The 26,215-nt window shown below is 41.8% G+C and overlaps 1 protein-coding gene across 2 annotated transcripts in view; it reads right to left on the reverse strand.

Moving 5' to 3' along the window:
* Positions 1–256: 256 nt before the first annotated feature.
* Positions 257–26,215, reverse strand: part of LOC117960395 (inositol polyphosphate-5-phosphatase A) — a 151,008-nt gene continuing 125,049 nt past the window's right edge. Inside the window, exons 10-16 of one of the 2 annotated variants that reach the window (XM_034898273.1) lie at positions 25,414–25,509; positions 24,402–24,476; positions 17,717–17,790; positions 7,027–7,138; positions 3,161–3,229; positions 2,293–2,329; positions 257–1,976 (exon numbers count right to left, since the gene is read on the reverse strand). In XM_034898273.1, coding sequence (XP_034754164.1) covers positions 1,927–1,976; positions 2,293–2,329; positions 3,161–3,229; positions 7,027–7,138; positions 17,717–17,790; positions 24,402–24,476; positions 25,414–25,509 — 513 coding nt within the window. In that variant the 3' untranslated portion in view covers positions 257–1,926. Of the gene's footprint in view, positions 1,977–2,241; positions 2,330–3,160; positions 3,230–7,026; positions 7,139–17,716; positions 17,791–24,401; positions 24,477–25,413; positions 25,510–26,215 lie in introns of both variants that reach the window. The other variant, XM_034898274.1, reaches the window with a different exon arrangement.

Consider the following 26,215-nt stretch of genomic DNA (forward strand, 5'->3'; position numbering starts at 1 on the left):
GTTTCTCCTGTGTTGGTATCACGCTGTAATCATCTACTATATAATCTACTGGTGATTCACTGAGGATCCCGCGGAAGGCTAATTGATGGAGACCTTTTGACAAAGAGCTCTTATTGTGCAGTAGTCTACTGAGGTAAAATGAGAGGTAATGAGGACAAACAGCCGTTGAGCTCTAATGGTTTTTATTGCTTGAGAAGTGCATCACCTACAGTAGAGGCCCAGGCCGGAAAAGGCTAGAATAAAATCTCTTATCTGCTTTTTATATGATGGAGTGAAGAAAAGAGTTGCGGCTTATATTCCTACAGTACACTCACGATGACCAGTAGGAACGAAAACAGGCAGGCTCTTTACAACAAGAAAACAGAAAACAACGTTTTGACTACAAACCCAAATCACACCAGACAACATGAACTCTGCAGCAGGCACGAAATCAGTTCCATTTGCGATTGTGATTTTGAAAAAAAAAAAAAGAAAAGAAAAGAGAAATGTGACGGCTTCACACAGTCTGGGATCTGTAGTGTAGGCCTAGTAAACGAAACCGATAAAAAAAGACCTCTCGCCTCTTTAATGCTCAAATTATTTGCAATGAAGGCTACACACAAAACAAATAAAAAGCAAGTCTTCCTGCTCTTTCTGCGTTTAGAGTTTCTCTCTATTTTTTTTTTTTTACATTACACAATCAACACCTTTACCATCTGACTTAAGTATTTTATAATTCTTATACACTTTATTTCTGTGTAGGATACTTGGCACCACAATGCAGTAACAAAAAAATGACAGAAAAAAAAAACAGTTTACATTTTAAAGATACCCAAGCCTATCTAAAAAATATCACATTCAGAACCATAATATTATAGAAATAAGTTAGAGTAAGAATAATAATGTGAGTGCTATATATGAAACATTATCTTATATACTTGCATGGTCTATGGCACTGCTTAAACAATCTTGGATAGGCAATAAATCACTCAACAGTGTTTTTTCTTTCCGCTTCCTCTCCCACTGACTACTCAAAGGTTACTGTGGCTGCAGGGTCTCCCAGACAGTCACACGGTCCGCTCACACCTTCAGCAGAAACGTTTTGGTACGAATTATAAATTACCTCTTTAAAAAGGACAGCATATAAAATGAGACTCAACGGATGTGTCAGGCATAGCAGTGTGTTGCGCACACAACACCTCAAAAAAACAAAACAAAAAGTATACATTTATAGAGAAATTGTTGAAATAAACGGAAAAAGGGTTTCTATCTATTCCAACAAAGGGACCGCAAAGTTTGGTCAGCAAAGAGAACAGCACTAAAAACCATGAACAACTCTATGTTATACTGTCCGATGTACAAATAATCCTAACAATATAGATATACAACTTTTTTTTGCATTGCACTTTTCTTTTCTTAAAACACCTTACACACTGTGTGGAAAGTAGCTTCTATACATAGAGGCATACCTAAAAATGACAAGTACGGTGTCTAAAAGTATGTAGTAGGACTGATTCAATTAGAGTTTTGGCAACGAGGCTGTGGCATGGAAAAGAGTCGTCCGTCCGCTCTTTTTTTTCCTTCTTCTTTTTCTTTCTTCTCTGGGGAATGGGGTTGCTTGGCAACAGTGAGGTCAGTGATGTCTGTCTTGTCTGGAGCCGGGCCCTCGGGTGCTCGTCCACATCTCAACAAGTGTTTTATGGAGAGAAAACGGCTGGGTTTTCATGTGGATGTTGGTGTCAGGACAACTGCAACTGGTCAACACTGCTGAAAAACCTCTTCAGTGTACGCTTGTGCAAAGTGTGTGTGTGTGTGTGTGTGTGTATTTGTGTTTGTCTGCATGCAAATGTGTGTATTGTGTGCATGCGTGTGTGTGCGTGCATGTGCATGTGTGTGTGTGTGTGTGTGTGTGTGTGTGTTGGTGTCCTGTTTGTTTCTCCAGTGTTCTCACAGAGGCGCTTCACGGAATATCTTCTCCCCCCTTTGGCAACCCTTCCCTGTTGAAAGAAAAATTGACATTTTTATTCAAACATACCAAGATACCAAGTAATCACTTCAATCAAATGAATGACCTCCCCCCCCCTTTTAAGTCTAAGCACAAGATGCAGTAAGTTTGTAAGTAAATGTCTTAAAATGACCAAAGCATTTTAAGCAAATCATTTTTCCACTGATGATGTTTTAGTTTGGAATAAAACTCTTTCAAGCAAATCAAAGAAACAGCAACACAGGGAAGAATTATAATGAAGAAAAATTAATATTTACCACGACATCACTGCACCACACAACACTTGTGCTTATTTGCATTAGGTTTACCTGCCCCCGCTGTTATTCGGAAGGACAGGAAGACGGGCTGGCAGGGGGACAGAGACAGACCACAGTTTAAAACAAACTAAAAACAAGACTTTATTAATGCTCTCGGAGACAAGTGCATGCTCTTTCCCTCTCGGAGCAGCCATGACACACAGGTTAGACACACAGGTTAAACTCACATAGCGGCGCTGGGCATTTTTGGGCCAGTGTGCTAACTACATTGGACATTTTTTAAACATGGCCAGCTGGGACTTCAGCAGTGTGCGGCCGGGAGGTGAGCGCTGCTGCAGTCTCACACAGTCAGTGTGCTCAGGTCACCTCACACACACACACGACTGTCTATGTCACACTAAGTAGTGATGAAAGACCTGACTTAAGGCGCCTCTCTTTTCAGTATAGGACCTTCTGTCTGACACCGCGGAGACTGGAGCGGCAGTGTTAAACACTTTCTATAAAGTCAGCTGGGGAAAAAAAACTTCTCTCCTACTTTCTTAAATATACACATCTTTTAAGAAGGGGGGCTGCCAGTGGGGGAATGTAGTTGCAAGATTGAATATAGCTAAAGTCTACGAATTTCTTGTAATTCTTGATCATAAGGATTCAAAATGTTCTTCCCGTCCCATCTGGTAAAGCATCTGCAAAATTATTTACACTTTTAACTGAAACTTTGAGACACACATTTGCAATGCAGTAATTGCAGGTAAAAGCCAACAGGTTATAACATCAAATAACATCATCATCGTCATAAAGCTGCAACACACTGACGTATACAAACAGTGCAGAGGCACATGTGTTGAGAGGAGTCCATTCTTTTCACAGAATCAGTTTGATCACAACACAGACAGGATGTGGCCAGAGCCCCTGTTGTTACCTTGTGGTCCCCCATGCAGACATTGGGCCCGATGTTATCGTAGACTATAGACTTCTCTTCATTTTCAGGCTGCGGAGACACAAAATAAAACAGTTGGGGATGAAAATGTGCTGATCAATATGTTTTAATTGAGTCAGCAGCACTGTGTTGGTGTTTACACATCATTTCATTATATTTTATGACACATTCATGAGAATTCAGTGTAGTGGCTTCATGTAGCACAATTAGCGAGATTATGTTGTTGATTTCCAAATAAAAATCACCTAGAACAACACTGGTGGGATTAAAATATGTCCAAAATGTGGCTATTAGCTTCACTCTTTTTCTTTTTTAATTTGGACATCAAAATGAATTGCAAGAATCTTCCAGGACAGAACAGAACAATACTTTTACTTTTTTCCATAGTATCGAGTGTCAAAAAAATGCCTCGTCATTCATTACCAACTTTTAACACCTAAGGAGTGTGATTGGCTGTCTGACATAACATGCTGTAGAGGCATGCAGGAAACACACAGAGACGGGCCTCATGTGTGTGTGTGTGTGTGTGTGTGTATTGGGAGGCTTGACTACAGTGTAAGGTGTAAAGGAGCTGAAAAAAGTACTTTACTGTATAATGTTGTAATTTATTTTTGTTAAAATGAATGAAAATAGAATAGTTAAGGAACTGGTCTCAGATTCACAGTACGGGCGTCTCTATGGGAGTGTTTAGAACGACACCCACAATCATAATTTGTAACAATCCTAAATTATGTGCAATTTAGTTGACATTTGCATAATACTATTGTTTAATATATAATTTTACTGAATCAGCCATTCAAATTAGTACAACAAGTAATTGTAACTGCCAAGTATTTATGTACTTAGTTAGAACCATTAAGCCTGTTACAGGTAAGTGACCAACAGAAAGAAATCAGTTTTTTTCCCAATTGTTTAATGAAACTCTAATGATGCTTGGCTTTACAATTAACGAATAACTCCGGAAACATCACGTATATAAATCACAAAGTCAATATATTGGTTTTGTTCAATTTAAGTGTTGTTACAGATTCTCAGAGAGCACAGCGTCTGATTTATGGATAACACAAGTATGCAGTGAGCTGGAAGCCGCTTTAGGAACTGTGTTCAGTTTGTGCACAGTGCAGTGAGGAGAAATGAAAAGCAGGAGTCATTTACAGAGTGGACATTTGCCTCTGGACCGAGAAGACTCTCGCTGTAATCTAAGTGCCTATCTGAGGGAGTCATGTTTCAATATCACTTTCTGCACACAAAGAAGCTGTTACCCACTCACACATGAATCTGCAGACTGGAGAATAAATCACACTTGTCTGGTTGAACTAAAGACTTTTTAAAGTCACACACACACACACACACACACACACACACGCAGGCTGGTGGGTGCTAGTTGTGACTCGGTGAGCTGCACTGGCGCTTCAGAAGAAAGAGACAGAGAGCTTGAGAATGAACCATAAAGCCAAATCCAAATTAACTTCAGACCAATCCTGCAGCGGAGCGGGGTCAGCACACGGTGCCCCCCCCCCGCCCCCCCCCTCACTCTACCTTTCCTAGCAGGCCACGCACCGGCACCTCTCTATTTGTCTGGCAGCCGGGACCCCCGAGCCGCTGCCTCCCAAAGCCGGAGATACATTCATCAAACACACACTTGATAATTTACAAAGGCAGCATAAAATTGTGGATTTTCGGGCTGCATAATCTTTAGACAGATAAACAAATTACCCGGGGCCCTCCGGCAGAGAGGGAACGCTCGCTCGGCTAAACATTCATTACCGGCGCTCCCGGAGCTGGTGCCGTGCCGCATAGCCAGCGGGCAACCTTTGGCGTGTTAGGGCTCGGCAAGCAGAAAATAACATGATGGCGAGTTAACCGACCGTGCCATGATAGATGATGCCACACGCCGGGCTGTTTACGGGCCTATGTCTCAACAATCTGTAATGCTCGGAGCCGGAGAGTGTGTGCTCAGTGAATCATCAGCCAATCTGCGAACACACTAACTGTTCCACTCTGTCCCTGCAATACAAGCAATTAGCTGGTGCTTCAGGGGAAGAAAAGCAAACAACAACCCAGCTGTGTATGTGTGTGTGAATCACTTTTTTACATAATTCTGACACATTAAGTGGGCGAAATAAACTGGGTGTTATACAGTCTTTGTTTTTCACAACTGTAGTTGTTGTTCTGGTGTGGCTTCAGTCAGTAAAGAAGAAAAAACAGAAAGGAATTTGTCATTGGTGGTGGACAAAAGAAAGCCAAACTTCCCGAGCAGACCCCTGCTGTGGACTGTACCTGTACAATACACTGCTACACACACACTCACACACACGTACCAAAGCCTGTGTGTTCCAAAGACCCAGACCTCGACAGTTGAACCTATCTGAAATGCTTACTGGACTCTCTATGGTAGTCATGGCAGCTGTTTTCCAAATCAAAAGGAGTTGTCTTATGGAAAACGGGTAACAACAAATCTGGGAAAACTTTGCGGAGCTGCATGGCGGATCTCTAAGTAATCCAGCAAACAGAATAGGAGGAGAGAAGCCAGAGGTGACAGATTGGCTGCAGTTTACAAGCTGAGCAGTGTTCTACTCTCTGAGGAAGGAGACAGATCTGTGGCTTTATGAAGAAGATGGGGCCCGCTGGAACTCTATAAGTGCTGGGATATATACACTGTCTGGGTGGACCCGTGGCTTAGCGCTCCAAATTAATATTCACAGACACCTCATCCTTCCATCTGTGGAGCGCCAGAGGGTGGGTAATGTGGACCAAGGACGATCGAATCGAGTTGTAAAAATAAACGCTGAGACATTTATAAAGACACCTGTGTTTTAGTTGAAGGAGAATCCCGGCCAATTCCAACACCTAGCACTGTTGTGTGTAAATGTGGAGGTCTGTCAGTAGAGAGAAAATCTAAACCAATCGCTGCTGCCTACACCGTGTTATCTTCCTGCTAGAGTTAGCACCCAACAGGCTTAAACAGGGCAAGTTTTAAACGGGTTTTAGCCTCTAAATGTTCAGTATGTCCTTACAAGTGTCCCCCCATGTGAAGTGATTCCTTCTGAGTGAACACAGTGAATTTGACTGCTGGAGATGTGACAGAAATGCATGAAAGTTGTGTTAATTCAGCTGTATTTAGTTCCTGTGTTGAGAGCAGTTAGAGTGCTTAGGGACCGTCAACAAATTACAAAACAGAAAAGAGATAAAACAAAGATATGTAGGCTATCAATTTAATGATGCAATGAGGATACAATGAACGTATCTCAACTATAGCTTGTCTCCTGCTGGTTTTACTAAAGCACTAACTTAAAAAAAATAAAGCATATGCTTATTTTTTAAAATATATTATCTCTTTTAAGTGATAGTTTGTAGACAGTCCCTAAGCACTCCTTGCAGTATCAACACAGGAACAAAACAGAGCTGAATTAACACAACTTTCATGCATTTCTTTCACATCTCCAGCAGTCAGATTCACTGTGTTCACTCAGAAGGAATCACTTCACATGGGGGGGCACTTGTAATGACATTTTGAACATGTTTAGAGGTTAAAAACCCGTTTAAAACTTGCCCTGTTTAAGCCTGTTGGGTGCTAACTCTAGCAGGTTAAAAACACGTTTAAAACTTGCCCTGTTTAGGCCTGTTGGGTGCTAAGTCTAGAAGGAGGATAACACGGTGTAGGCAGCACTGATTGTTTTAGTTTTTCTCTCTACTGACAGACCTCCAAATGTACAAACAACAGAGCTACATGTTGGAATCGACCGGAATTCTCCTTTAAGGGAGGAGTGGTGACATTTTGGTTCAAATATAAAGGAATGTGATTTTAAAAGAAATCAAGCCCACAAATTGGATCAAAAGTGGCTCACCTTTAAGGCCAGGTCTCTGGCAGAGGGAGACAAGAGGATTCGGTCACACCAGGCGGGGCATCTGGTGTTCATGTACTGCTTCCCCTGGCTGCTGTCTTCACTGTACGGATAACTGAAGAGACACACATACGCAAACACAATTAGTAAATAGAAAAGAAGTACAGACTCAAACATTTCTAGTCATTTATACACATTTGGTATCTGAGTAATAATGAACTTTATTTTCTTGTAAAGTGCTGCAGAGGAAACAAGACAAAGAAGGACAGCCAATAAGGAAGGCAATAAATATGATTTATATGAAACAACAGGGCTCCAGAGAAGTAATAAATAGAAGTCATCTGCCTTATCTCAGAGAGAGAGATCAAAATGTTTTTTTCCTGAGAAAACAGGAGGTGCACGCGTATGACCAATCATCTGAGTCATCTCTTGTATCAACACACATGGATGAAGGGGGGAAAAAAAAGGAAAATTGAGAGGGATTCAGTCAGAGCGGGCCAGAGGGAGATTCAGTTGCCCATATGTATAGCTACATCCCTACAGGGTCATCAAAAACAGATTAGGTGCGGCAGCAAATGGCCATGAGAGATTTTATCTTGGAACAGCAGGGAACAATCGCATCATTTAAGCGCCGGCAGGGCTGGAGTTGGGCAGAGAGCCACGGAGCTGATACAGATTTACATTGTTGAGAATTCAATTTGCGCCTTCGGCTCATCAAACTGCTTCAGATTTACACGCCACCAATCCAATTTGTTTGTCGGCGCTCATCAGGATGTAAGACTGGGCTTACATACTGTAATACCAATCCAATTTGCTCCTTCAGTGCCACACGTGCTAACCGTAGCAGAACATAAAATGCCTTTTCTCGGAGAATGGTGATATCCTAATGATAAAATAAACACACACATCGGGCCTTCGATTCATCACACTTGCCAGACTCTGATAGCTTAATTGGACTCTGTGCAAAAGCATAAAACAATTTAGAAGCATTTGTTTGTGGTGGTTTTGTATGTATATGCATGCATTCAAATCACCATGTGGTTGCTATTGCTGCAGCTGCAACTACACACAGCTACTAGTACTGCTAGTACTAGTAGCATACCACTATTTCTTTATCTGCTCACAGCTAACCCACATGATTTCAAGCAAAACGCACCTGACTTGGACTATTGAAAATAGTAAACATATGCAATATGCAACAATGCTGCCAGGTTTTAATGTTTCATCTTAACAGAAATGATACAGACCTGGGTTTAGAGGCGCCCCAGTGACCCAGGGGTTAAGGCGCAAACCATGAACCGCGACGTCCCCATTTTGCATGCAACTGGGGACCTTTGTTTGACTGTCTTCGTGTCACCCCTCTGTTCTCTAAAGCGTTACATTACACTGGAACCACAGCTTCCAAAGACTTAGCATTCTGTCGCTAGCCAGTTGAAACGTGAGTTCTGTTATCTTTTATTGTCTACAGTTTCATTTTGTGCATATCTGTTTTGTTGTGTTCATGGATTTTATAAGAAATGTCATTAATGTCAATTTGGTGCCTTTTTAACATCAGGTGGAATGAACATGTGTGAGTGTGTGCATGGGGTTAAAGCTGGGGCATGAGGTACCCTCAACTGACTGACTGAAACACACACACACACACACACACACCCACACACACACACAGAGCCCCCCCACCAGGTGTACAAACAGACCTGCAGAGAGCTACTTAGAGAAGTTCCCTGCCTCCAATTAGCATTAATAGCACTTAAACCATGGGGGAAATGCATGGGGGTTTTGGTATGCTAATCAGAGAGCTAAAGAAGTGATCCCGGGATAAAAGAGAGCATGAAGAATAGGATGAGTGAAACAGAGATAGACAGGGAGGCAGAAGAGAGGGGATAAAGATGGATCAGACAGAAAGAGGCAAAGTGAGGGTGGAAAAGAGCAAAGTCTTCAAAGGACTGGTGGAGCTGCTCCACTTCAGGGTGGCCTGACTCCTCTTGCTTCCTGAGGGATGGTCCTTAGCTTTAAACAGCTTGTGAACAATCCTCCTATCAGGCACTCTGTTATAGCTTTATTGACTAACAAGCATGGGGTCATTTTGGTGTTAAAGAGATTGAGAGAAAATCAAGTTTTCTCCCCTCACCTCCTTCAAACAATGAACTCCCGCCTGATAGCAAACTTCCCCGAGCACTTCAACAACAAAACGCTGCTATCGTTCAGTCATTTTTGATGACAGCCAGCCATTGTAAACGCTGATTAAAAATACTCAACAATGGCCATTAAAGGGCCATTCTGCGTCCCTGTGTGTGCAGGTATAGGTTGTTTCTGTTTTACCGCACCCTCTGTTGGCTCCAATAAAGATAACACGTCTTAATGCAATAGCAAACAGTGGAATGGCGCGATGGGGCCAAAGTGATTAATGTGTCCGATTAGCGAGCTCACAAACTTATCGGGGAAAGTAAACGGTCTGAGAGGGCGTGTGGGCTGGAGTCCGTCAGCTCATATCAGACCCTTATTGCCCACAGCAAGACTAATTACACTAATTAATGGGCCAAGCTGATAACTGATCCAACTATCGGGTACCTGTATAGGAGGGGGAGCTGCACTTCAACGCACACACACACACACACACGCACGCACGCACGCACGCACGCACGCACACAGCTTATATGTTCCACTACCATTCATGATTTATGGAATATAAAGTAAAGTTACTAACAACTGTTAACCCTTTAAAAAAATGTCTATATCTGAAAGATGGGTTTCTTTTTAACCAAATTTCCCCCCCAAAAATTGATTGGATTCCAACTTAACTTTGAACTTACTTTGCAAATCCAGTTAATCACCTTCATTCCTGACTAAGCTCATCTTTAGGTGCTCTGATCCTAACTATTAGTCAAAATAAGTCATTATTTTTTTAACTCAATAATTAGGTATAATTTTATATAAATGAGGGTTATTGACCGTGAATTCCAATAAGTATACAGTGTAAAACTAGTGGTAGTATGGTGTTGTTAGTGAAGACTAAAAAAAAGTCAGAAAAAGGGACAAAAATGTCAATTTTTTGTCTGTTTTTTAACCCGGAAGAAAACACAAGGGTTAATTAAAAGGACACAAACAAAAATATTTACAAAATGCAGCAATGAATGACCTTAAGGAAAGGATAAAAATTCAATTTACAGTAAAAATGCAGGGTTGATTGAAGAAAAGTTCTATGTGTCAACGAGGGAATAATTCAGTGACAGTCATAGTGCCAAATGCCAAAATACGCAGCAGTTAAGTAATTTGCTAGTTTCTTTGATCAATGTTGCACAAAGCTGTGTCCCCAATCCACACTGCTTCTGAGCAGTTTTTGTTTTTAAAGATTATTTTTTGGGGGGCTTTTCCTTTTATTTGTGACAGTGGATGGAAATGAAAGGGGGAGAGAGTTGGGGGATGACACGCAGCAGAGGGCCGCAGGTTGGATTCAAACCCGTAAAGTTGCAGGACTCCGCCTACATGGGACGAATTGGGTGAGCTAGGTTTTGAGTATGTAATGTGTTCACATTGTAAAATTAATTGAGTATAAACTAAAGAAAAACTCTGTTTTTGAGCGTGTTATTGATGGACACTATTCTCTCACAATGCAATCCAAAAAGGACTTTCAGGAGCCACTCTCAACTGTCAAAAATAAATAAATGAAAAAACTAATTGTGTTTGGTGGCTAAATAACTCTGGCAGCAAAAGACAACAGGAAACTGCTGCAACATTTTCATAAAAAATAAAAAAATAAAAAACATTTGCTGTCTATTATATGTCATGCCAATGATGTTGGATTGATGTATTTTATAATTTAAGTATGTTGATTGCTGCAAATCCCAGTGTACTATGAACAGTCGCATGGAATATATAATGTGTACAATAATATACAGTATATTTATATTTAGCTACCTGTGCAAAAGTGACAGAGTTAAAAGGAACTGCACAGTGCTGCCAGTGCCTTTAAATACACCGTACATCCAAGAGGCCAAGTTTAATAAATGTCACTGCTGATGAAATATTTGTCTCCGTCACAGTTTCTTACAGTAATCACCTCTTGTGTAAAGTTGACTTAAGAATAGTGCTTTCCTGCTTTTTCCTCCATTCTTTTGCGTTGCCGACCACATCACAAGATGATACATGTGTGTGCGGTCGCACATCGAGGCCCTCTAGCACCCATTGAGAGCACATTCATTCATGCTTGGTTTGGGGTTTAATGTTTGACTTGGCTGCTGACACATTACTCACATGTGTTCCGGCCCGGTGTCAGCTTGTTTGTCTTGCAACAGTAAAACCTGCCGAGGGGAGCGTAGGCCCTACCTATAGTGTGTCCCTCAGCCTCACCCAGCAGAGGGAGAGGCCATTTCAATAACATAAATTAGCTACAGTATTATCTACACACTTTATTTAAATAACACTTAAAAATAAAAAAAGATTCAAACTAAAAGCTGTGTATAAAATCTAAAATTTTGAATTTATGGGTAGACCAGACTAGGATTCTACTCCACTCCTCACTTCCATGTCCCACATTCTTTTATCTTCCCATCAAAAGCTATTGCCTAGTTCTACATAATGACAAATAAGTGGCAGGCCAAACAGTGGGCTCAGTATTTAATGAGTGCAATATAAACTTGAAAATATAGGTAGGGCAGGAAGCCAAAGATAAAAGTCATAGTAACAGTCATATTAGGGTCAATGGAGGTAAAGAGCATTATGGGATTGTAGCGTAATAGTTGCAAGGAGGTTGGAGTGGCCATTGCCGGGCTAGGACTGGCTAGAAAGTCACAAACTGTGGTTTTCGAATGACTCGTCTCAACAGCTATGTTTGTTTGCCGTTGTCAGGGGAGGCTAGGCAAAACACCAATCACACACACACACACACACACGCACGCACGCACGCACGCACACACACATTCAAAAAGATCAGCCAAATGCTATCAATAAAGCTGAATGTTTGCTTCGGTTTGTAGAGCTGGGAGGCTCACAGGCACAACATTGGCATAGCGCAGTACAAACAAAGTGAAATGCCATCAGTAGCTCATGGCTGTCAGCCTGCTGGGGTTCAGCTATGCCATGGTTTGCCTTTTAGCTGCTCTAAATGAAGACAAGGAGACACAGATGGCATCCATTTCATCCTCTCCGCGTAAGATTGTTTCGAACAAAGCCTCCCTCTCAGTGGCATCATCTCAGACGAGAGGCAATGACACATGACAGTGGACAATCTTCAGCTATTATCGCCACAATGGCCCCCGCTCATCATTTCCACAGGCTCTCTAGTAGTTAGAATGATGGATGTGCTGATGGTTGTATAACAATGTAGCTGTTCAGTAAATCAGCCTGTAGAGCTGAATCCTGTGCTCGCAGTGAGCCCACACACTTACAGTGGCTCGGGCGCAGTGCTTTAACCAAACATTGTCGGTAAAAGTGCGCCTGTGGTGCTCCTTAAATGCAGTCACACGCCTCCACTGCAGTACAGCATGGCTGTTCACAGAGCAGAGAACAAGAAGCCTGTTCATGTAGGATGCAAACGGCAGGGCTATAGGACTAATGTATGCACAGTCAAACACACACACACAAATACACATGCAGAGAGGCTGACATCATTCGTACAGGCCTTCAGTGGCCAGAGGTGTTGGGTGAAGAGTGTTATTCACAGAACAAAGACAGTTACTGTATACAGGAGAGCCACCTGGGTGAGCACTTCCTATGAGCTCAAATTGTGTCTCGAGGAATTCTCCACTGCTCAAGAGAGACAATTCTCTCATATGTACTCATTAGCAGTTAGCAAGGACCTGGCAGGGAGCCATTTGTGTCACTTGACCAGAGTCTTTCTCCCATCTGAAGGGCAAAGTCATTCTGCCTGGCATCAGCTTTCAAACCTCCCCCTTCCTCTTTCATAGACCTGTGAATGTTGTGGCTTTCCTCAGCAGGCAGGTCACTTTTTTGGCTTGTCCTCACAGCAGTTTTGGGATATGTATGCTAACGTGCCAAAGTTGGTCCCATGCTTGCAACACAACTGTTTACCAGTTTCTGCCTCCTCACTGGCCTAACCCCCCGACCCCTGGGCCACGCTCTGCCCCTGCGCTTCCTTCCATGTCTAGACTTGACAAACACAGATACATGGGTCTGGAGCCATGCTGTTGTCTATAGCCCCTTCCCATCGTTCTTTCTATATGTACTTAATGAGAGCCTAACAGAGCCCCTATCATGGCTGGAGACTCTTTTGATTGTCCTATTTTAGCAATCTAAGCTCACGGTGGGAAGTGCATGGCACAGGTACGTTTGAGGTGTACAAATCCACTTTTGCTAGTTTAACGGAGGAAAAAAGGGTCCGTAAGGCAGACAAAGTGTTCAAAAGGTTGTATCTAGTGTCTTCATTAATTCATAGGTGTGTTTTGGGCGTAACATGCAATAAACCAATCAGAGGTCCTCTCCCATTCCCTTTAAAAGCTGTTTGTACCTTGGTGCATTGTTATAATGATGGCGGATTTGCTGAGCAGGAAGGAGAGATTTCCAGGAGAGAAACAGATCTGTGCGGGAAGTGAAAGCACGCGAGCAGATCATATTATAATACTATTTCACATTGTATATCAATATTTAGATTTTTAATCTTTTGCATGTTTGTCTGCTGCTGAGCTTCCCTGTGTGTAACAAGCATAGTGTGTGCACGCTGCACACAAGCCTAGCAGCATTTTACTTATGAAATGCTGCGTTAGTGAGTTTAGAGCAGTATTTTTTGGTCAATGGTGCGACCACCTCCCGCTGCCTAAAAATAACAACAAGCCAAGAATGCACCTGAACACACCTTCCGGTAAGACCAGCGCAAAGATGGGCACAAGTGCATTTGCTATTTAAACGACGTCTAGTTTTGGTTTTAAGATTCTATTGTTGCATGTTTAGTTCAATTTCATGTCTTGAGTCATTTGGGGGCAATGTTTCTCATTTAATTATGTCAATGGTGGGATTGGTGTGTGCGTTTAAAGATCCATAAATAAATCAAAAGACATTAGGATCTGACCGTGACTGCTTGGATTATGAATGGGAACAGTGCATGAAGACTGAACACCATCAACAGAACTGTGTGCATTTACACTGTATATCAGGCCTCTAACAGTTTCCCTGTAGCAGTGTTTATTTGTGATTTCTTTGCTATGTTGCCCTTCCAAAATTGTGTGTAGTGTTTTTAATAACACAAGCTGTACCTCACCAGTTTCCAGATGTTATCTGCTGCATGTATGTGCTCCTCTCTCCACCTTTAAAAACAGAACCATTGGACAGCAGCCATCTTTTCCCCCGAAAACCTTGCACAGCTTCCACACCATCTCCCCGCTCTAAAATCGCTCATGATTTGTCCATTGATGGAGTTTTACCGCTGGTGTGATGTCACTCAAAATCTCCCTCAAAGCTCATTCCCAGTAACCATGTTACAGGCAGAATACATTCTTCCACTGCTCCCTCATTGTCCACTAAATTTCCTCCTGGAGCTGGGGTCCCGATTCAATTTTTGCATCGATCTCGTGCAAAAAAAGGGCAAAGAAATCAGATCAGAGGAGTACTAAAAGCTTTCCCCTAAATCAATCACAATACATGAATAAGTTACTGGTGCCTTAGTATGTTTTAGGGGATATTACCTTAGTTATGCCATTTCAAATATGAAATCAAAAGTACCATATTATATAATAAAACTTACCATTATTTTCAGTTAAATGGGCATGCTGCAGCCTACGCAAAGTTAATGAGCAAATGGCTAGTTGTGGATCCATGCATTATACACAGGAAAAACTAGGTCTAAATAAACTGCCTAATTGGTTTCTAATTTATAGACTCATCTATTCTCGCCCAGTGCACTGGTTGAGAAAGCTAGTACCCATACATGTGCTCCTGTGAATGAGTGTGTATGAGTCGTCACGCAGCAGCCGACTGGCTCCAGGTCCAACTGTGACGAGGCCCGGGCAAATTCCTCACCCGGGTGCCCAAGTACTTAGAATTGTCACGGCCAACTTTGACGGACGACTTTTTGAAAGTAAATATGCAATTTACGGCTCGCAGCGTCTGCAGCGCCACAACAGAGAAGAATTTGTGTGTGTGTGTGTGTGTGTGTGTGTGTGGTCAGATATGTATGTCTGCCAAAACTGGATTCCAAAAAATGGAAAGTCGGGGATGCTTCAGCTGAAGATACCTGGTAAAAATAGAAAGCTGGAGATACAAATATCTGCATTGAGGCTATTGCTTTGTATGTACATCAGTCGCTTTGTCTTATCAATCCTCAGTTTAATCCCTGACAGCATTTCTCATTGTGTGACAACTTCTTCTCCAACAGCGGACAACAGAAAGAATTAACTTGCAGATTAAATGTGTGTGACTAGTATTGATTTATAGATTTCAACAAAAGCGAGCCGTGTGCGTGCATGAGTGTGTGTGTCTCAGAAGAGGGTGTGTTCTGATGGCGTGCATTAAAAAGAGTAATAACCTCACAGATGGTGAGGGGCTGGTCCGGAGCAGGCTATGCGATGGAGAACAATCGTTGCGGCTTGATTGCTCAAGGAGCACAAGGCAGACCTGACAGGGGGAGGGGGTACCAGTATGTGTGTGTGGGGTGTGTGTATGTGTGAAGTGGGAGGAGGGGGTTGTTTAAGTTTAACTAGGCCACTGCTACCCATTACAAGACTGACAATGATGTGGTTTGTCGCACGCACAGAGTAGATCAAATCAAATTTCATATGCTGCTCTCTGGGTTTCATCTATTTGATTCATCATCACCCTGAAGTATGTGGAAATCATTTGTATTCCTTCACAGCGGTACATTCATTCCTCCCTGTGGAGAGATGATTCAGTATTATATGGATGGTGCAAAAGTCAGCCAGTGTAAAAGGACAATAAATCCACCTGTCACTTATGCAAAGTGATGTAAATGGGGTCCCTGATTAAGACACAGAGTCATTTAAAAAACAGGGACTGGCAGAACCTTGACACATGCACTCACACACACAATCTCAACCTCACACTCAAAGCCACTCACATATACACATACGCTTTGATCGCTCTATGTATCTCAAGCCCACTGGCTCCCACACACAGACACACACACACTAAAATCCCCCGCCGCCCTGTGCCTGCCACTAGAGCAGTTTATCAAGTAATTATTGTTTGATTACAGCGTTTCATTATCTGCACTGATTGAGTCACAACCGACGGCAAAGGTCAAGCGCCATTAACGCGCTGCTCCCGAAACATATTTCCATGCCGGCCGCGTGTTTGCCCTCCCTCTCCTCTGAAAGGGCTAATTGCAAATGCATTTGTTTGAGGAAGAGGAGAGGAGACCACCCGCCCCAGTCTCCCACAAGTCCCACTGAGACGGAATATCAATGCTGTCCAAAGCATTTGCAAAGCGACACACATGCACACACCCACACATGCATATGAAAAAACATCCACATGGGAGCCGTTTGAAACCATATCCAATCATAATTAACAGTTGATATCCATCAAACACAGATCCAACTGCTTTTATTAAACCATTTTGGATAATAAGGGGTTGATTGACTCGATCTGAATTTTACATAATATTAAAGGGTCCTCATAGCCAAGATCTAGTCAGCATAGTAACTGCATTTACCAACAAGTCATAGTAGCCTGTGGGTGACAAGTCAAGCCTTAGGGTTTACTCTATTTAATGTTGTTTTGTTTTGTTCTTTTTGTGTTAATGCCCAGTAAAAACCATTTCTGAATTTTCAAACAAAGGATTTAGGCTTCCTTTACAACTTAGGGACATTTTTAAATAATAAAAGTCCCATTAATCCTTTCAAAAATGGGTTGTTACAAAGCTGAAAATTGTTTTTCTTAGCTCATGAAAAGTTATGTAGGACAAGCAATCATTATTGCTTTACTGTTATCATGAAATAATGTATGACATGTATCGTTGCTGTATGCAGTTCATAAAAACACAATTTTAAGACTACTTATTTTTTTATTGTTTATTTTTTTGTGTGTGTTGGTCTTTGAGCAGTTGGCACACAAACAGGGTTCTTCTGCATATGGGATTCAGATTAAATTCAATGAATTCCTCTGTGTTACAGGCCAATCAATAACTGTCTTCTTATGCTTGTAGGATGCAGCTCAACCTCTGTACATCATCGCCTCCCACCAGCTGATAATGTACTTGAATGATCTATTTCCAGCTAAGGTTAGGTTAGGGTAAAAGCATATTTTTTTAAGTAGGAGGATCATTCAGATGAGACAGCGCAAAGCGAGTTGTTGGTAGAAAATATGTCCGTGCACCCAAGACCTGCCGCCTTGCACTAGTTGCTGCACTTCCATGTTTAATCAGAGTTTGAGTAAGACTCCACAGCCATGTTAGCAGCTCTGTGAGGCCGTAATGCACATTGTACAGAAAGCCACACTGCTGATGAAGCAAGAGCAACATTCATAAGGATCATGGCTGTCTGCATCAAACTGCACAAAGACGTTGTGTTATGAGATCACCAATTCAGTAGGATTCATCCTCTGGCAACCACAATTTCAATTCATCAAACGGTAGTTGCCATTGCCATACCTAGACGCGTTAAGATGCTGCTGGAGAGTCTAAAAAACACTTCACGGAGAGTAGTAAAGCGTTGTACTTAGATGTTAGTGCTGTGAATGCTTACTTATCTAACAAAGTATTGTGTGATGTAAAATGGCTCCATACCTGGGTGGGAAGGAGATCTCCAGTTCATGCAGCCGATCCTTGAACACCGACAGCTCTTTGTCATACTCTAAAAGCTGTGTTGGGAAAAAAAAGAATGGGAATGAGGAGAGAGAGAGAATTACATTTTTGATCAAAGGGAAATTCATCAAAGCCTGCATGCTCTCTTTCAGCTCTGCCCTGCTTAATGTTCATACAATTGACACATTTCTCTTGAAAAGTTGGTGGGCTTAAACAATTGTCCGCTGTTGGCCACTGAGCAGTTACAGGTGCTGCTGAGCAGTTTTGTGATTATGAAATATGGTCGGTAACGGTGTGTATTTAAGCTTCAATTTCTAGATTTGTCTTTTGAAAAATAGGTTTGTTTTTCCCAACTAACGAACACATGCCGAGTTAGATCAAGGACAATTTGAAGCTTCTTCTGATTCACAGTTTAACACAACATGATCTGATAATAAGTGAAACAAAAAGTCAACACTCCTTTATCATCAGGCCAAACGACAGTTTAAAAGAGTAGATACCATTTTTGGCTTTATTTAGTCATCTCCATGTTACCCGCGCCGGCTAAAATTGACAGCAGTTGACCAGTGTGCGTGTGTGTATGTGTGTGTGTGTTACTAGCCATGTCCTACTGGGGGTCTATCTCTCCATACTGACAGTGCATCCACACACTCTTCATCAATCATGTCTCCTCACCCAGCTGTAGTCACTCACTAGAGTGTACACACACACGTCCCCCAATTTCCCCCCTTTCACAAAACCCATAAATCATTAGTGAAAAGTGCAATTAGCGACTCCTTGTACACATTAATTATCTGGGAGATGAACAGGTAGCTTGGGCACCTGCATGACTGCCTTCCTGAGAGACTGACAGCGACGCTTCCCAGCAACCCTGGAGGACCTCGCGCTAGCACAACTCTTTCCTCCAAGACAGGAAGACATGGAGATGAAGCCGGGACATGTTTGTTTAGTGGTAAATTGGGCTATTGTACATGTTTCAAACACCAGGCTACAATTATGGCCTGATGAAGACCTCATCCTACACGGTATGAGTCTGACAGCGGCTGTATAGGCAGCTTGACGTTAATGACATTACATTGGTGTTTTACATGCAGCAATATGTTGATGGCTACATGATGAAATATCAGCGGGGCTGACGCGGTGCACACGGGTAATATTGGGAAGGACGTCCTCACAAAGTGGAGACATGGGAGGAGGGATGTTATTGTATCAGCAGAAGGTAACTACAGTCTTCCATCTAGACTGACATATTTATGTTGTGCATGTATGAATGTGTATGCATTGTCTGTCTTCACTGTTGAGTACACATGTATTTAAAAAATAAAAAAAAGCCAAGGTCCAGTATGTACCTTCACGATGACACTCAGTGTGTTTGTGTGTATGTGTGATATGTGTCAGTGGTGTAGAACAGTGGCCATTACTTGCAGGCAGAGGGGCCTCCCAGACGGAGTCTTAGTGGTTCAAGAGGGCAGATGTGCTGCATTCATCAAACTCACACTGCCGGGGTCACAGGAGAGACCCACACACTGTGGATGAGGGATGGATGAGCAGGGGATGCAACCCCACGCTCCACTGTACACCCCGTCTCACCATCCACCCACTGATAACTTCCTCTAGATGTATGTGTGTGTGTGTGTGTGTGTGTGTGTGTGTGTGTGTGTGTGTGTGTGTGTGTGTGTGTTTGTGTGTGTGTGTGTGTGTGTGTGTGGGCTGCTGCCTGCCGGATACTTGAGTTATGAGGCTGATAGCAATACATATAATTAAGAGTTTTCAAAAAATCTGATAGCAAGCTAGCTAACTGAGTAACGTTAGCTGCATGAGTTGGTTGGAAATAAACGTTTGAGGCGAAATCTGCATGTCACAGGCAAAAAGTTAGCATCCTCATGGGAGCGCCACATTTCGTTAACACACATTATCCCTCCTAAAATTTGATCTGTCTCAAGTTAAACATGTTGATAAATATTATTCAGTTAGCCCTAACCTTTGTCCTAATCTTAACCTGTTTGAGAATGGCAATAGTTGAGTTTTGGAGCTCTTTAACCTTAATCTGGTCCTGGATCTTTTCTCTAATCTTAACCAACTACTATTGATTTCCGTTCCCTAAAATGTTTAAGAATGATTTTTGTCCCTTTTTCATCTTTTGACAGCCGGAGTCATGGGCTATAGCCCCCGACCTAATCCTAACTGTACAAACACACACGTACATGTGATATTAGGAGAATACAGAGCTGGGGAACATCTTTTTCAGGTTCCCATTATGTGCTATATAGAGCGTGGGGGACATTGGATATGGCTAACAAAGGACCCTTTGTCATGTTCCCATTGTGTGCCGTACAAATTTGTGGTAATATATGGTAAAGGTGGCACTTAGGCCCATCAAGGCCTTGGTAATCAGTTTAAATGAGTTCAGCTGATCAAGCCCTTGGAAATTAGTTTGAATGAGCTCAGCTGATGTATGATCAGCTGACCATGTAGGTGATCTATGTACATGTTTGAGCCACTGCTGAATGCCATTTGCCTAAAGAAGACCCGGCTGGGTCAAATCGTTGCAGCACAATGCTGTAATAAATGCAAACCCTAAATTAAAGCCTAATACCAAAACGTTATCTAAAAACAGCATTGTTCTTTTAATGTAGTGCAGATAAGGAAAATGTAAGGTCAGGTTTTATTGTAGCATAACCCTGTTTGACTGCTTAGCTTTTATATTGGACACTGGTTTTGTTATTACTGAAGGGAGAAAGCTAGTTGGCCTGACATTCTTTACAATTATTTTATTGTCCTTCAAGTGTGCAGGATGATTTAAAAAGGAAATCCACAATCCAAACTCTTTATACAGAGTATTCGTTTGGTCCCATGCACTCCACTTCAACATCAAAAGCTTGACAGGCCTGCAATGCCTAGTTATGGTTGCTAACCTTTGACTGCTCTGGGTTAAGTGATTGGTCAATTATTTATACCCTTTATTTTGACACTTCTGTACTGATACAGATATATTTGTAAGCTAACATCAGCCGATATATCAGCCCAACTAGTGTGAGACAGAGTTAGTGTGTATTTAGCAAAATGCTTATACTAGTATAATGGTGAATGTTGAGGTACGTATCATGTTCACAGGTGTGATTCTGTTTGTTCTTTTGTGTGTGTGTGACAGTTAAAACAGCAGGGGATGAGCAACATATGGCTGTGTGTATCTACGGAGTGTGTGCCTTAAGTGAATGTTGAGTAATTCATTCAGGTGAATGAAAATCCCCTGCAGCAACACATTTTACACTACATTTCATCCCAGGTCAATTAAGCATAATGCTCTACTGCTCTGCCAGGTCAGTGGTTTAAAAGAAAAAAGAAAAACACAGCTTACATTGGTGCAAGGCCTCATGGCATTATAAAGCCAGGAGTAGTTTGTCAACCAGAAATAACCTTGGCAGTTGTGGAGGAGGTGGTGCGAGATCATGCAGTTCCGGCAATATCACAGAGGGAAATAGATGAAGAAGTGTCTAGATAAAAACTACCCTGTCATGGGCTCAAATTTCTGACTTTGCTTGGACACTCAGCGCACTCTTAAATCATGGTGGCAGTAATAGTTAAGAGGCAGGAAGTTGAGGGTAAAAAAAAAAAAAAAAAAAAAGGAATACGATGTGTTTGGCCCCCAGTTGTCCCTCTCACTGTGCTGGCGGCTTGTCCACCACCTGTAATTGTGCTTTGATTTACGCGTTGTCAAATATCCCCTGTGACAACACCTGCTGCCATTAAAACCCATCAATAAATGTTGAGGTGAAAGGTCATTTAATTTGATTTTTACACCTCACACTTGGCTTTCATTGCAGAGGTCATATTTTTCCTTCTTTTTATGGGATCTTCATTATTTTGTGTGGAAAAACGATAAACTGTCACTGGCAGGGGGGGTGGCCGATTGGTGATGAACAGGACTAACCCAAACAAAACACTACAGTGTACGGCTGAACTCTCATTTCCCTGTTAATTATTTAATGCACAGAGGAAGGAAATTAGATAAAATGTAAAAAATGACAGAAAATGGACACCTACTTCCAATATAAGGGCATCCTTTTCTTTCATTGTTGGAAGAACTATGCCAAACACAATTTGAACAGCCATATTACCGTAAATAATGCCTGCAGCACATATAGGCTATCTTTTCTGATAATGCTCAGGAAGCAGTCAATACATTCCTGAACGATACAGAATAAAAGCCAGCTAAACAAAGAGACAACCAGGGACCCAACACGGGATCAGTTTATATAAATCCTATAAGGTCAGATTTCATTCAGCGTGGCTTCTGTATTACCACTTAAGAGCTTTGACAGATAAAAAATGGAAAAAAACTTTAAGCTGGAGCGGCATTTGTTCTTTATTCTTTTTATGTCCTCTCATGTTGAAAACGTCTTCGGGCTTTTGAGTAATGCTGAGGAGTACGCTGCCGGCATGACAAAGAGAGGCCGGCCAGACAGAAAGGTTCATCACTTACTACAGCTAGTACACAAACGCACCCTCCTCACCCGGTCCCCCATCTGCCGACACCACACTGATAAAGTTACAATAAAGAGATACTGAAACAAAATCAATGTGGACGGAGGAGGGGGACAGCCCCACGGGCGTGTGCTCCAGGAGAGGAAGAAACTGTGCAGATCTGCCGATGCATGAATGTGTACACACACACACACACACACACACACACACACACACACACACACACACAAACTGCTCCTCCCATCCCTCCACCGAAGCAAGGCCCCGCGGTGCCCCTTGACGCCACGAACGCCTGGAAAATGTAATCTTCCCAAATACTCATCAGGGCTCTCCATCGTCCCGCCGTGACAGCACCGGGGATAATTAATTATACAATTTCGATGGGAATATCGACTAAACAAACCTATTAATCATAGCAAAAGTCAATAGGCATGGACACATTCAATCATGTCCCGGCCAATGATTACTCCTCTCAAAATACAATAATTATTTTCAAGAGCTGCCTCGAATTAAATTTCTGTCAAGCTGGTACAAGTCTTGCACTTGATGAAGGATGCAATGGATTTTTTCTTCTTCTTACCCTTCCTTCCCCAGTGGAGGAGTGTGAGGAGGGACATTTATCCTTTTGGAAAGGTAGTTTGTTTTATAAGGATCATAACATGGTGTGTTTAACTAGACCATGACCATCAGATTATCTCTGATGCCCCCATTATGTCGTCCATCTTGTCAGGCTTTGGTGAGTAGATGGATGTCGGGGGTGGGGGGTGCTCAGCCTCCTACAACTACTGTTACACACTTCCTACACATTTCTGCTGATGAGATTCAACGATTCTGCCCTGTCGACTGGTACAATGTGTAAGGTCAATATCTGCCAGCATCTGGGTCTTTCAAATTCCATCTTTGGGTTAATAGCTGAATAATGTCCCTTCCTGCTGTTTTGGTGATCTACTTATCACTAGGGGCCTGTTTAAGTGAATTCATTCAGAAAAGGGATCGCATAACAACGTGTATTTAGGAGATATGCTTAAAGATTATATATCCCGCTCAAAAATAACCAGGTTTCTAATCGGTAGGTCAAACAGACTTGTTCACACAACTGAAATTGTGTGTGTAAGTGTTACTAAACTCACGGAGTCATGCTGAATTGGGGTAAGCATTGTGTAACTTCAGTGCAGTGCTGAAGCTTATACAGAAGACAACGCAGTCAATGGGTTTTACGATTTGACAGTGCAGAAAATGTTTCCTCTTTAAATCTAAAGAAACCTGATGGGGAAGAAGTAGCTTTCATGATTATTATTTTTTTTTAATATGAGTACAGGGGCTGCATTCAGTGCACAACCATAAAGCAGAGCAATGCTGAAAAACAGCATCTGTTAATCAATTAGGCCTGGCCCTTTACAGATAAAAGAAGTGCACACAATTTCCTTGGAATCAAAGTGTTGTGAAACGATAACAAGATATCAGCATGACACAATACCAATTAAAGTTCATACATTTAACTTTTATGATGTTTATACTGTACATTATGTGGCGAACAACATAAATACACTCTATGCTTCCAGTGTGACCACACAGTAGCTTCAGAGTGTGTGTGTGAGCGCGTGTGTGTGTGTGTCCTTCATGTGGTTTTTAACAAGGTCCAACTTTAAACTACTTAATGTAATATATAGCCGTATAAAAGTGGAAGTGTGTACCGGGTGTTTGTCTTCTGCAGACATTTAACACTCAACTCCTCAACACTCTCATCTCATTTAAAAGTTATTTCAAAGACACTTGGCCCCGCAGTAGAGACAAAGAGAGTATGTGTTGTGTGTCGATGGGATGTGAAGGCAGCAATTAAAGCATCTGCATGACTCAGGTCAGCAGCTGCAGCAATGGCTTGTTTGCACATGAACATATTTCCTTTTACACTAGCCTTTCTGTACCTATTATCCAAATATGGAAAGCGCTCAAATCAAATTATGTGGCTGCCGTTAAACTTTTGAATTCATTTTGGGCTCTGTTACTTTCACAGAAAATCAATTTGACATGTAGGAAATGGCCTTTGTTGTACTAAGAAAGTGGAAAAAGAACGTCTATACAGTTGATAAAGTGAACTACATTTGTAATAAACAACTGGAAGTGGAGAAATAAAGAGAGTAGATGGATATATAAAGGGTTAGGAAGCAAAGGGGTGACTTACTGAGGTCCCATTGTTTTCTCGGAAAACGTCCTGGTTGACATAATTAAAAAGCTTCTTTCCAAGTTGAAGAACAACCTGAATCAGTGGCAAGAGAGAAACGGTGCTCTGATTAATATCAATACTAATGTGCACTGCACTTTGTAATTAGAGCACTAATGAACAGCAGTGGGCTGCAGCACAGTTAATTCTCGACGTGTCTCGCCGAGGCATCACACCCCTTTACACTGCATGGTGACACAACCTGCAATGACTCAGGGTGAGGGATATGACAAACATAGAACTAGAAAATAAGTAGGTTTATTTAAGTCCACAAGTGCAACTTTCCCTTTTCACCACGCAGTATAGATGCATCATCATATTCCTGTTATTAAGGCCTGTTCACACCAGTGTTAAAAACGGAGGAAAATTGAAACCAAATCAATCTATTAATCTAATTATCTATCTATTCTCCAACGCAAATATTTCATGTCAAGTTCAACCCTTTGACAAATTCTCACTGTTGACCAATAGGAAGCTTTGGTAGCTGTGTTCACTTTTATTTAGCACCCCTCTGTCAAATAGAAGAATTTATTGGCTCCTTCACAAAAGAAATACATGATTTTTTGTTAAGACAGTTGTAAGACAGGATGCGATGGTGCAAGCTTTCTTGAATATACTGTGTGAATTATTGTCCAGTTAGTCCAAAAAAGCCTACTGGCTAGTTCAAAGAGGTAACCCCCCCCCCCTCTATAACAACTCTGTATTGAATGCAATTATTATATTAAGATAAATATGATGGCTCAGTACTGAGAAAGTAGAGAGAAGCTTGAGTCATGTGTGTAGTCCCTATGTCACCAAACATATAGGCCTGCTTATTTCACACAGGTGAAATTTCTGGTGTGACACCTCATTACAATATGTTTTTTATTTAAATTTGACAAAAAGGTGTTAGAATGACATTATGACTTAAATATATGTTTAATTTCTGTATTGTCAGTATCGTGACAGGCAGCATTGATGCAGCATATCTTACCTTTTGGTCATTGTCACTCTCTCGGAATATTAGCTTGTCAACTTCATTGGTGTCGGCGGCTCTGACCGTCTGCAGGTTGGTAGTGCAGCAGAGGTTCTGGAGGGGAGAAAGGAAGAGAGAGTGAGTCCTCCCAAAGAGACAAAGAAGAAGGAAAAGAATGTAAAGGTTAAATCCTGTTTGGTATACAAGCTGGTTGTGTGTTCATATGGAAAAACAAAGCTGCTGTAATGGAAATTGGATTATTCTGTTACCCAGATGTTTTTATATACGTAGTAAAAGTGTAGCCACCCCCACACCATCACACACATGCACTCAGAATTTGCACAGTACTTTCTTATGCTCTGAGAGCAAACCATTACTAAAGCCCTTGGTACCTGCCATACACTACACTGTGCCGCATTTGAATGATTTTTAAAAATCCGTCTCACAAACTACCACCTCACTGTCCCTTCCCTTTATCTGGATGTATGTACTGACCCCATGGACTGTGTGCATGGTTAAATTCCCCTTTGTGGACTCTCTTAACAATTAGTTAAACATTCGACCATCTGTGTTTGAAGACAGTTGAATGAGGTAATCCCTCAGCCAGTGGTTCCCATACCACACGGCAGAGACTGGGTGACCTGATTGAAATTCAAAGCACAGATTAGATAATCGGGTTAAGCCAATATAGCGAGCAGAAAAAAACCCTTTAGACTGAAATGTCACAAATCAGTCCTGCTTCGGCCAGGAAGAAACGGCACACCAGATTAGAACACACCATGCCCTGAGAGAAAGTGGAACAACTCTCTGCAGTTCCACC

The sequence above is a fragment of the Etheostoma cragini genome, chromosome 17, assembly GCF_013103735.1.
Source record: "Etheostoma cragini isolate CJK2018 chromosome 17, CSU_Ecrag_1.0, whole genome shotgun sequence".
In the NCBI taxonomy this organism is placed as follows: Eukaryota; Metazoa; Chordata; class Actinopteri; order Perciformes; family Percidae; genus Etheostoma; species Etheostoma cragini.